This window comes from Crocodylus siamensis, chromosome 1 (genome assembly GCF_052110815.1).
Source record: "Crocodylus siamensis isolate JL-2025a chromosome 1, ASM5211081v1, whole genome shotgun sequence".
Lineage (NCBI taxonomy): Eukaryota > Metazoa > Chordata > Crocodylia > Crocodylidae > Crocodylus > Crocodylus siamensis.
In genome coordinates, this window is record NC_143395.1 from 394,794,641 (window position 1) to 394,807,748 (window position 13,108).

Genomic DNA, 13,108 nt, shown 5'->3' on the forward strand with positions numbered 1-13,108 from the left:
AAAAGATATCACATCTACCCAAAGAACATTGCTTGCCTTGTCCTTAGAGTCCAGGGGTGGGCAAAATGCGGCCCACGGGCTGGATGCCGCCTGCCAGGCCATTCTATCTAGCCCACGGCCCCTAAAAAATTTAGAAAATTAATATTTATCTGCCCCTGGTCTGCCTGTCATGTGGCCCCTGATGGCTTGCCAAAACTCAGTAAGTGACCCTCTGCCCAAAATTATTGCCCACCCCTGCCTTAGACCAACACAGCTACAACTAACAACCCTTCAGCTTACTGATATACTTCAACATAGGTTATGGGCACACATGCAATTTCTCATGTGTCTAATATGGAAAAGGTAGTGAATAGAAGCTGTAGGGGCAGGGGGCAGGCTTTATTTCCCTATTCTCCCCTCCTCACAAAGTGGAGCTGTCAGGCTGGTAGGTGGGTTCAGAGGCTTAGCAACTCCTCCTCCTCCTCTTGCAATTCAGCATCTGGGAAAGGCAGAGGCAGGATGGTTTCAGAACTTTAAATGGACAATTGCATGAAACAACAGGTATTTTAGAGGCTGCTTCAAAGCCCATTGAAATCAACTGAAGTACTTTCATTGACTGAATGAACTTGGATGAGGCACTTCCTCTATTTTCCTTGTCCAAAGCTCAGCTGCTGGGACAAGGTTCCTTTCTTTGACAAATCATGTACCAGTAGCTAAATAGATGGCATGTGCATTTTTAGCCTGCCTTTATGTTTTGAAAGCTGTTGTAGTATATTTCTTATCCTATCCCCAAAAGTACAGACAGCCCAAAAAACCAGAGACTGAATCAGTTCAATCTTCACAGGTTTCTCTAAACTGTAGATTGAACCCATAGGGCAGCGGTTCCCAATCCCACCAGTGACAGGCAGACAACCTGTCAGTGGTACAGTTAACAGATTTATTATAATTACTTTGTATGACAAAAATTTGCTGGTGGTATCATTTTAAATTGGTGGTGTGCAATCTGAGTTTGGGAACTGCTGCCATAGGGCATTTATACGCAGACCTTTTCATCCCACTACGCGCCAGAGATCTGGTGGCTTGGAGCAGACTTGATTAATTGAGCCTACTCTGCATGCGAGCTGATGTGCACTGTGCTGTGTTGCATGCAGTTGTATAAGCGGCAAAATGCATGTCAGCATGCAGAAAATCATGGCAGGTCGCTTTTGAATTAAACACCTTCGAGGCACAAGCATGTGTACAAATGCCCATAATGAAGTGAACTGATGTTAACTAAATCAGTTAAGTTTGATACTACATCCATCCAGGTTTATCTTAAACTGGTTTCAGCCATTTTGCAACCAGTTTACATACCCTGAATTTCTGTTGTATTACAGGTTTAAACTGGCTTCTGATCACTTAAATCAGTCCATGTCCAATGTCTGTCCCTAACCCTAACAACTTAAGGACCTAATGACTAACTGACAAACAAATGAGAGAAAAACCAACCAAACAACCAATAACAAGAATCCACTAATGTAACAAGGCTGCATGACAAAAGAAGTTAAAGAACTGCCATCAGCTGAAAAAGCCATTCTCATGATGTGAATAAGGCAGAGGCTGAGGGCAAGTGACTTCAGAGTACACCTGTCTGATGTTACAGATTTATAAAATTTGGCTGTTTTATTTTATAAAAAAGATACACCCAATTACACTTCCAAGTAGATGTGAAAGGTGCTGCACCCTATTTATTTAAATACCTCACAGAATAGTTCAGGGGAACTATCTAATTGCCATTCATTAATAAATGCAAGGTATATACTCTCTTCTGTTATACTTCTCTCTATACTTTCTTCCGTTATACTGTTATACTTTCGCTGCAGCAGCCCCGTGCTAAACTGTACTTACAGAGCATTGGCCCCCTGTAGGAGGAAATTTGGATTTGCGAGAATATGCAATGAATGGTGCTAGAATAGCTAGCAAATAAACATGAAGAACTCTGACACTAGGAGAAAACATTTCATTTCAAGTGTGATGCATTATAATCTTAAAAGGATTTTAAAAAGTCTTGCGGGGGGGGGGGGGCGGAGGAAGAACCGGGGGGTCTGTGGGAGACTGAATGTAAGCACTGAGTCTACGTCACGGTAAAAAAAAAAACAAAGGCGAAGGAGCCCTCCCTGAAGCGGAGCCGGCGGAGGGAGAGGGAGCCCCCGGAGGTCTGCAAACACCAGAGCCGCCGTCAGAGCCAGCCCTCGAGTGGTCCAGGAGGAAGTGGGCTGGGCCCGGCCTCCAGGGGAGGATGCTGCAGCCCGCGGAGCGCCCCGGGGGGAGGCTGTCTCCGCGCTGCCGGCGCCGAGCGGAGCGGCCGGAAAGTTTGTAGCCGGGCGCGAGAGGAGGCGGCGGCGGCTGCTCCCGCTGCCCGCGCAACCTGCCCCGTCCCGCCGGACGTGCCCGGGGCAGCGCCATGAGTCAGAGCCAGCCCCACGCGCCGCGCAAGGGCAGCTCCCCGGGCGCCGCGGCCAGGAGGGACGGCAGCCGCGACTACCTGCTCTTCGACCCGGAGGCGGCGGCTGAGGACAGCGCGCTGCCGCCCTACGGCTACTACCCCGGGTGAGCGCGGCGGCGGCGCGGGGCGGGCAGCGCCGCGTCTGTCCCGCCGCCCGGGGCTGCAGCGCGCATGGGAGCTAGCCCGCCTGCAGCCGCTACTCCCGCCCGGGCTCGCTCCCCCGCACCTGCCCCCCGGGGGCAGCCCTGAGGGCAGGAGGCCACCTCTGGGCTTTGCCCCCAGCCCCGCCCCTTTGGTCTCCCAGGTGTCTGGGGCAGCTGTGGGGGGTGTCTCACATAACGGGGGAGGGGGAGGCTTTCTAGAGATCCCTGGTAGGTTTTTTTTAGCTAGGGGCTGTAGTAGGACATCGTTTGGGCAGTATGGGGCAGCGCAGACTGGGCCCCAGTCGCCTCGGGCCGCTTCCTGACCGCTCTGTACAGGCGGCCCTCAGACTTCGCGCACAGCTGGTTCCTGAAAACCGCGTCTAGGTTGAAAGGTTGTAGCTCGGACCCGATTTTTCTCATAAAAAACGTTATAAATGGGGGATTGGTTCCTGAACTGAGGCCCGATACTCTATTTTCACTAAAATTACCCCAGAATTTTGTATTTGATCAATTATCGGTGAGTAATATAGCTACATTAATTCATTAATTGTTGGTCTAATAAAAGGTATAATTTTGGAGCCAAGTGTTCTAGTTTTTGTATAGCTACATTAATGTATTTGTATTGTAAATAGCCATTGTATTGATTTGGAAGGACTTCTTGGAGGTGACTTTGGTGGACTTTTTGAAGGGCTCTTGGCTGGAGTCTTCTCAAGAGTCTTGACTGCAGGTTTTTCTGGAGACTTGTCTGCTTTCTTAAAGAAAGTGTCTGAGGAAGTTTAGATAGATGTTCTCCAGGGAGATGAGCGACGCAGTGAACTTGTTCGCATCGCATCGGATCAAGCATTGTAAAGTCGAAACTAATGTGGTAAAGTTGAAACAGGGCATCAGTTTCTAAATGTTGGAAGTGTGAAAGGTTGTAACTCAAAACATTGTAAGTTGAGGATTGCTTGTACTGACATGCAGTTGAGGGTCTTCCTCTCTCTCTCTCATCAGCTGATTGTGACGTACGCCTGGTTATAATGGCAGAGTTGAATGGACTGCACACGTGAAACTGAGTGCTGAGCAGGCTGAGGGTTGCCTCCCTCTGTTGTTAAAATGAGCTGTGCAATGGGTCACAACTTCTCTGGTCAGTTGTCTCACTGTGTGCACGCTCTACTTTATTTCATGCACTCGTAGGAGTGTCGTGTCACAACAGTAGGGCTTGGCTAATTTGGATTTTCTAGGTCCTGCAGAGTTATTCATAAAATAAGCTTATTATTTTTTAGTGAAAAGCAAGTGGAAAATTGAAGAGGGAAGCTTCAGACATCTCCATTTTTAAAAAAAAAAAGCAAGCCAGTAATGCATTGCTTTCAGTGTCTGTCTGGTTATACATTATCAGCATGGCTGGTACCATTAACATTTGCTAATGTTTCTGAGGAAAGAGCTCTTATGTGGAGAGGGGGATATCATGATGATGAACAATATGGACAAAAGTCCTAAACCCTCAGGTGATTATCATCAGAAGTTTTTTTTTTTCCTTTTCATACAAGGACACTCCTTTCTGTGTTTACCTGCTTAATTGATTCCTTTCTTAACAACCTTGTCTGAGATATGCTTTTATTACCTATGTGAGATTTCTCAACCACCCTGTGTAGAAAAAGGATTAACAGTAGTGAAATCTGTCTACCAGTAGTGGGTTTGGATATTTATACAGATATCAAGAAAATACAGAATTATCATAACTTAATGAATATAAAAAAAATGGAAAAGGATATTACATCTCAGGAGCCAGGGCTTTAACTAATCTCTAAGGTTTGGAGTTCTGAATGGGAATGTCTATAACAGAGCTGTCTAACTAATGGCTGGTGGGCTTCATGCAGCCTGTAAAGGGTTAATTTGTGGCTTAAGGCTCCAGCCTGGCCATCTCTCCAGCTGCAGCAGCAGCTGGGGTCTTCAGGTTTCCTCCTCCTGCTTCCATTGCTTGCCTCTGGCCCTGGGGACAATGCATTGCAGCATAGTGCAGCCCAGAGTGCTAGGGGAGCCCACAATATTGGGTGCCTGCATGCATGGGGCAGGGGTACCCATGTGCTGGGAGGCCTGGGGAACCTATGGTTCATTCTGCTGTGATCTATGTGGCATGCGGCTCCCAGTCTCTTAGAAGCTGGACAGCCCTAGCCTATACTATGTCCCCAGAACTCCTGGGAAGTGCTGCTCCTGAGCAAGCCCTGCTTGCTCACTCCTGCTTGCATGCATCAAAGCTGGACATATAGCCATGCAGCCACTCTACTCCCACACTCTTCTCCTCCTCCTGCCCTCCCCCATGGCTGCTTTTGAGATCCCTGTCTCCAGAGTGCTGGAGAGGAAGACTCCAGAGTTTGGAGTCTGGTTTTGGTACCTGCAAAAGCAAAAGTGGCCCTCTCCAAAGACGATGGGGCTACAGTGTGAAAAACACAAGAAACGCAGGACTGTTTCTCTCATACACATAATGAAAGGTTCTTCCACCTTTCTCTGGAAGTATTTAGGAACAGATTCTTTACATCCGGGATTCTGGATGAGACATTTCAGTTCGGAGTTCGTATAGCAATAAATTCCTGCACTCCTCTCCTCCTACCTCATATTTTTGTATAGCCATGTATTATGGGTATAGATATCTAACACAAATTGCTTAGAATATGTGATAAAACCTCTAATAACTTTGAGGTAAGATTTGAAGTCGGCACTAGAATACATGCCAAATCAGTGTTCCGGCATGTCTGTCCCTTGCCCAGACTGAGACTTGGTTCTGAAGTCAGGATCTTATTGATACACTGCATTGCATGCTTCTTTGCATAAGATTGAATTTTTCTTGCACAAAGCGAGTTTCTGGTCTCGGTAAAGTCGTCGCATATAAGCGAACGTACACAAAATGAATTCACATAAAAAGAGACCTGAATGTAGTTTAGGCTTTTGGTTGTCATGAAAATAATTTGCTTTTAAAGTTTTTGGGTAAAACACAATAAAGAACTTCATTGTTGCAGTGGTTAAGTGGTAGGTGCTTAACTTTTAGGCACCTGACCCTTAAAGCAAAATCCAAAACTCAGAATTAAACCCCTGAATGCTTTTCTATAGGCACGGGCAAAGTTAGATGCCCCAGATGTATAAATCCTCATATTCACCCAGTGCTAGTGAATAGGGGTGCCTGTACCCAAATGCAGAGCCTGCTCAAACAACATGTCAGAGCAGACTCAATTAGTCAAGTCTGCTAGAGCGTAGTAATTACCGCACTCCAGCAGCCTCCCACAGCTCGTGTATCAGCATCTCCGCACTTCAAAATGGCTGTGGGGGTGCTTGAACAAAAGTTCTTTCAAAGACCTTTAGTTCAAGTGCCACTGCTGCCATTTTGAAGCACAGGGGCGCTAATACACAAGATGCTGTGATACTTTAATTAGAATGACTCTTGGAACCGCTTTAATTAAAGTGCCAGATCCCTTACTCCTGGAGTATGTGTAAAACTGCCTTAGGACTTCTAGGCCCATCTGTGTTGAAGTGTACCCTCTCCAAGTCCTAGGCACTTTGCTCTGCTTCAAGTAGACCTTTCCACCCATAGTTTGGAATCCTCTCCTGGGGATAGGGGTCTACATAAGTTAAGTGGAAAGAACAGAGCAAGGCTTCCAGTTTCTTTTAAAATACTGGGAGTAGGGAGGCACCATGGTTTACCTTTTATGTAATAGCTAAGTGGTTTGAGCACTCTGTTTGGGAGTGAGACCTGTGTCTAACTCCCTCCTCAGCACAAGGGGAATCCAGTCCTCCTCTGTCACTTCACAAGTGAGTATCCTAACCACTAGGTTAGAAGCTGGGATGGTTGGAGACATTCCCATCCCTGCCCACTGAATCTGGGCTCATGGGCAGAAAGAACATAAGAACCTGTGGATCAGAAAAAGAAAGCATGAGTGTACACAACACTGCAGCTTATTTGTCAAGGCACTCACAGTTAGGCTGGGGTGAGGGAGGGATTGGCTCCTGTTCCCAGGGCTGTTTCTGGTTTTTATCCAATTACTGTACAATGAACAGGGTTTGGTTTGGTTTTGTTTTGGTTGTTTGTTTTACTTTGGATTGTCATTTTAGATTAGGCACTTAGTCCTGTTTTAAGCACCTATGTTATTTTTTGGATCTAATCATTTTTGCCCTAGGTCAATAGTAAACATATACAAACAGGAACTGAGAATTTTTCTAGTACTTTTTTTTTATTTATTTGGTTTGTTTGTGTTTTTAGAGTTCAATTTATTGAATACATATTTTAACATTTTATAAAAGTACTTTCTTTTTATTCTGTGGGAATTACAAAGCAGCCAATGCTACATGGAGCTTTTCTGTTAAGCAATATGCTGAAAATCGTATCTGTTGTCTATGTTAAAGTTCAGATCAAGATAGTCTAATATTATAAAAGCCTTAGTCTGTCTGTAATGCTTTGTTCACACTCTGATTGGTTGTTTCGGCAGCCAATCAGAGTGCTCTGCACACACGGAGACACACATGGCGGAGCACCTCAATGACAGTGGGGACTGAGGGGCCAGAGCAGGGGGGAGCCAGCAGTGCTGGCCTTGCCTTCCCAACAACAGCCGGCAGGGAGGGGGAGGTAGCAGGGAAGAGGGGAGGGAAGGGAGCGGGAAGGGGAGGGGGGCTACTGGTAGCAGTGCATGGCTGCCCATTGGCTGCTGCTGGTCGCTGCCAGCCCCCATCACCAGCCCCGGCCACTGCCGCATGCAAGTCCCCCTCCCCCACCCCTTCCCGTTCATGGGAGATGGCTGTGGCAGCAGCACAGGGTTGAACAGCAGTGGGGGGGTGGGTAGGGGCCCTCACCTGAAGCAGTGGGTGGGGAACCAGACCTGAAATGATGGGGGGGAGGGGGAGAGCAGGACTGGACCCAAAGCGGGGGGGAGGTGGGTAAGAGCCCAGGCCTAAAGCAGTGGGTGGGGAAGGGAGGGAGTGGGCCCAGACCTGAGGCGGAAGGGAAGGGGGAAAGCTGGACCCTGACCCGAAGCAGGGGGGTGGGGTGACGCAGGCTTCTGTCCCTACCTGCTGCCCCATCATACTTGATGGGCAATTTGCTAGTATTTTTGATAAGTCTGATAATTTTAAGAAACTTACTCTGGCTGTTGAATTAAATAAAAGCTAATTGCGTTTTACGTACTGTGCTTCTTGGCATAGCTAATTATTAAGGACATTTTTATCAGACACTAATTAGAGGAAATCTTACTGTGACTTGCACATAAAAAAGATCTTCAGAATTTTTTCTCTGGGTGATTAATGTGCTGCAATATTACACAGTACTTTAGGATTGTCAAGTTAAGGGTGCTGTGTAACAGGGTATCACTGCATTGACTGGTAGGAAAATTTGTGATGCTTTTTTTTTTTGTTTCAGCCTCTTATGTCCAAATAGTAACTTAAAATAATTTGTTTTACTATTGATTGCATAATCGGCACATTTAAAAGTTCCTAGAAATATCTAAATTAAGAAGTGAGTACACTTACTTCAGGATCTGAGCTATAGGAATGAAAGTGTGTGCTTAAATTTACATTCCTTGACTGGTCCTCTTGACTAATCATAACATGTAGAGTTAAACTGCGTAAATCTCTACATCATGAAGACCAATATTAAGCATTCTGGAATTGCAGGGTTTTTTTATATTTATAGCTAATAAGATAAGTGTAGTAAACCAACAAAAGTATTTTTCAGGTTAAATATATATAGAATAAAAGGAGGAGTTACACAGTGGGTTAGCTGGTGCTCATGCACCATGATGATCTCTACAGGTAAGGTTTTTTTAAAGGAAATATGCCTTCTGAGTGTGCACTTCTTTGTGAAGGCACTATTGTGACCAGTGGGGTCCCTCAAGGCTCTGTCCTGGGACCCATACTGTTCAACATCTTCACTAACGATGTGGACATTGGAGTCAGGAGTGGACTGGCCAAGTTCGCCGATGACACCAAACTTTGGGGCAAAGCATCCACGCCAGAAGATAGGCGGGTGATCCAGGCTGACCTGGACAAGCTCAGCAAATGGGCAGACGAGAACCTCATGGTGTTTAACACCGATAAATGCAAGGTTCTCCACCTTGGGAGGAAAAACCTGCAGCACCCTTATAGGCTTGGCAGTGCTACGTTGGTTAGCACTACAGAAGAAAGAGACTTGGGGGTCATCATTGACCACAAGATGAACATGAGCCTGCAATGCGATGCTGCGGCTAGTAAAGCTACCAAAATGCTGGCATGCATCCATAGATGCTTCTCGAGCAAATCCCGGGACGTCATTCTCCCCTTGTACTCGGCCTTGGTGAGGCCGCAGCTGGAGTACTGCGTCCAGTTTTGGGCTCCACAATTCAAAAAGGATGTGGAGAAGCTTGAGAGAGTCCAGAGGAGAGCCACGCGCATGATCAGAGGTCAGGAAAACAGATCTTACGATGACAGGCTGAGAGCCACGGGACTCTTTAGCCTGGAAAAGCGCAGGCTCAGCGGTGATCTGATGGCCACCTATAAGTTTATCAGGGGTGACCACCAGGATCTGGGGGAACGTCTGTTCACCAGAGCGCCCCAAGGGATGACGAAGTCGAACGGTCACAAACTCCTGCAAGACCGTTTCAGGCTGGACATAAGGAAGAATTTCTTTACTGTCCAAGCCCCCAAGGTCTGGAACAGTCTGCCAGCGGAGGTGGTTCAAGCACCTACATTGAACACCTTCAAGAGTAAATTGGATGCTTATCTTGCTGGGATCCTATGACCCCAGCTGACTTCCTGCCCTTTGGGCAGGGGGCTGGACTCGATGATCTCCCGAGGTCCCTTCCAGCCCTAATGTCTATGAAATCTATGAAATATGAAATCTATTACAAATTCCAATTTTGCCTTCATACATACTGCCTATATCAATTACCTGGTAAGGCATGCTTATCTCAAGTGCCACAATATTAAAGTTATGTTGCCATTTTACTAGAGTGGAATAATTATAAATCAGATAATAAGAAGCCCAACAGCTGCAGTATTTTATGACATCAACAATTTAGATATTAGATTTAACAAGCTGAATTCCTCATAATGATGCTTAATAGTGTAACTGTTTTATTTTTTTTTCTCTGTATAACTGCCACGCGGCACTCTCACATTTATGTAACCTTGAAGTCTTGACTGTTAATCAAAATGAGCGCTTTGTACTTTTCTCCGCTGGCATTAAGCTACACATGTGCATTTTGTAAATTTCATTTCTTATCTAGAAGTGTTATTTCTGCAGAAATGAAACTTATGTAGAAAGTCTGCCTAGCGATTACTGTGTAAAAGAAACTATCCTATCCCTGTATGCTTAGCTTATATCATAGTTAGTGTCACAGAGGCAGTCCAACCAACACCTATAAAGGAGGCAAAGAGGCAGGAAGTAGCAGAGACGACAACTGGAAAATTCTGTAGGCCTGATCATGGACCTGCAGACCAGTTCTCAGCCTCCCTGCCTGGGCATATCCCAGCGAAAACCAAGGCCTCGAAAACCCGACAATGGACAACGACTCACCGTGTTACAGTTTTGTATTCAACATCCCTTTTATGAGCTGTTGACCAGTTCTGGGACTTAAGGAGCAGGCAGCCGCACCTAGCATTGGACTGGTTCCAGTGTTGGAACGCAAGGGCTTGCTCTAGAACCCCGTGAACCAACAGACCCCCTTTGTATCCGGCATACTGTAACTGAAGAAACATCGGAGACTCCACTTCTCGACTGCCTCTCATCGTAGCTTAGACAGCATATCTACGCTCTCTATACTTATATTTCCTGCAACTTCGTTCCAGCCGGCCTCCCCTCTTATTCGTAAGAGGGTGAGGCCAGGTGAGTGAATAAAACCTTTTGTTTTACCTTATATCTGCTCTGTAATAACTTCTACTACTAACATCCCATCTCAATGAGCTGTTGACCAGTTCTGGGACTTAAGGAGCCAGCAGCCGCACCTAGCATTGGACTGGTTCCAGTGTTGGAACGCAAGGGCTAGCTCCGGAACCTCGTGAACCAACGGACATCCTATAGACTTATTACAAAGAAACTAACAACTTACTCTAAGTCGTCTACTTGCGCCATCTCGGCGAACTTTGAGGGCGGCTATAAAGCTACATCCAATCCCGCCCCACAAGCCACGCGCTTGCACAGCTCCACAAAGCCCACGGCTCCCAAAGCGGTGCCGGAACCGCTAGCCCGGCATTCTGCCACAAATAGGAATTACTGTATCTACTCAAACCTAAGATGATCCTGAATTCAAGATGACCCCCTTATAATTTAACCTGGATACCTTATAATTTTCTAGGTATAGAATCTAATGATCACAGATTGGTCTTGAATGTATTCTCTTCCCATTGCTACAGCAGGGAAAATTGTGGCTGGGTGGTGGGTCAGGTGGCCTCCTTGCCCTCTGCCCACCCTAGCTTCTTCCCCCTACAGCCCCTTCTTTCTTTGCTCTTAGTGTCAAAACTGTCAAGCTCTGTCCCCTCCCTGAGCACATGGAGATGAATGAGAGTAAGGGGCAGAAGCAGAGGCTAATTTGAAACTGAAAGGACCAAAAAACATGGAATTTGAAATAAATATACCTATAATTTGCATATATGTAAATTACTCCGCATACCTACAGACTTAGTTCATCCAGAGTTGATGAATTTTTCTTTATTTATTTTTTTTAAACAGACTGCTGTAAGTTTCAGCACAGGTCTTTCATAAACATGCTTTTGTGCAGCACTTCTATATCTACCTATACATAGTATACACTATGCATGATATTAGTCCAGAGTGAAAAGATTCCTGACTTATTGTGTAGTTCATTGAGCTGGGCCCCTGCTGAGTCAACAGCATTTCAAGCCATGATGACCTTACAGCCCAGGACTACTTGGTATGTGTGTGTACTCCAGATACCACTCCTACAAAGGTGATTAGTACCTGGATCCCCCTGCCCACCACTCATGACTCAAACTGGGTGTTTTTGTCATGAGCCCTGGGCCTCTCTAAAAATGTATTTGCAGATAAGACACGGGGCTGCTTGGGCTGGCTTCACCCCATGGAGACTGGGGCTGCACCAATCATATGCAATTGGCTGATTGAGCAGGGGCAGGCAAAATATGAACTGGATCCAGTCTGCCAGGCCATTCTATCCAGCCCCAGAAGTTTAGAAAATTAATTATTATCTTCCCATGGGTGCCTAAGCTGACAAGGTGGCAGTGGTGGCAGGACCCAGGGGCAGCAGCAGCAGTGCCCTCTTGGCCACACTTTACCCCCAGCCCCCAACCCAGAAGCCTCTGCCTGGCAGAGGCTTCTGGCCTGGTGATCCTGGGGCTGTTCCCTGCTTCCCCCACCCAACAGTATGAGGTCAGATAAGAACAGGGGGGAAGGGAGGACTGCTGGCAATCACCCCAGTCCATGGTTTCTGGCTGGCTCCTGCTGCACTGTGTGGTCCCAGCCATGTAGCTGGGAACTGCGCAGTGCTTGAACAGCAGGGGGAGGGGGGAGAGAAGTGGCAGCAGCAGCAGGTGGTAAGGTGGGAAAATGGCGATGGCAATGGCAGCAAGTGGGTGGAAGCATGGGACTCACATTCATGCCACAGGGCCAGGACTGGTAGGGGCTCAGGGTGGGGCAGTAGGAGTATGGACCCTGAGCTGGCAGGGGATCTATGAACCTGGGCCAGATCCCGCCCCCCATTTCCTTGATGGTGCAGCAGGAGCCAGCCTAGCCAAACCCCCATGATTCTTAGATGGCTTCATGCAGTGCCGGTCAGGCCTGGCTATTTCCAGCATCATGTGGTTCCTGGCTGCATGGCTGGGACCGTACAGTGCAGCAGAAGCCAGCTGGAAACTGTGTGGCGGGGGGGAGGCTAGGCCAGCTCCTGTTGCATCCTGTGGTACGGCCACACAGCTGGGAATCATGTGGTGTTGGAGTGGCAGGCGGGCAGGGGGTGCGGAAAGTGGTGGGTGTGGGGGTGGGAAGCGGCAGGCAGGCCCAGGGAGGAGGATATGGCAGGAGTGCGGAGCCTGGACTGGCAGGGGCTCTATGGATCTAGGCTGGCTTCCCCCTCTCCCTGCTAGCAGTCCGGCCACATGTAGTTCTGGGGCTCACCAGGACCATACACCGCCGGGGTCTTTGCCTGCTGTAGTCTGTAAGCACCCCGAGGCCTCGCTGCCTGCAGCTGCCGCTGGTGGTAGGGGCTGTGTGCAATGGGGGAGCATGTTTGGGGGGGTCTCACATGCAAACCGCTGTATACACATGTACTCACTCCCCCATCCCACCACTATACACGCTACCCACACCCCCTCACACAACCCAGCCACCTTGCCCTCCGTGCATACCGCAATCCCCCAGCCACCCTGCCCCACCACACGCCATCCACTTCATCCATGCATGCGACAATCCCCCCAGCCATCCTCCCCCACACACTTGCATTCCCCCACAAACCCCATACCCATTCACACACACACACACACACACACACACACACTCCCTGACCCCACATACACACACCCACATGCCCCACAG

At 47.6% G+C, this 13,108-nt stretch overlaps 1 protein-coding gene across 2 annotated transcripts in view; it reads left to right on the forward strand.

Moving 5' to 3' along the window:
* Positions 1-2,160: 2,160 nt before the first annotated feature.
* TRPC6 (transient receptor potential cation channel subfamily C member 6) overlaps positions 2,161-13,108 on the forward strand; it is a 191,461-nt gene continuing 180,513 nt past the window's right edge. For both annotated transcript variants that reach the window (XM_090030204.1, XM_090030210.1), the window contains exon 1: positions 2,161-2,568. In XM_090030204.1, the coding sequence (XP_089886330.1) occupies positions 2,423-2,568 (146 nt within the window). In that variant the 5' untranslated portion in view covers positions 2,161-2,422. The remainder of the gene's footprint in view (positions 2,569-13,108) is intronic.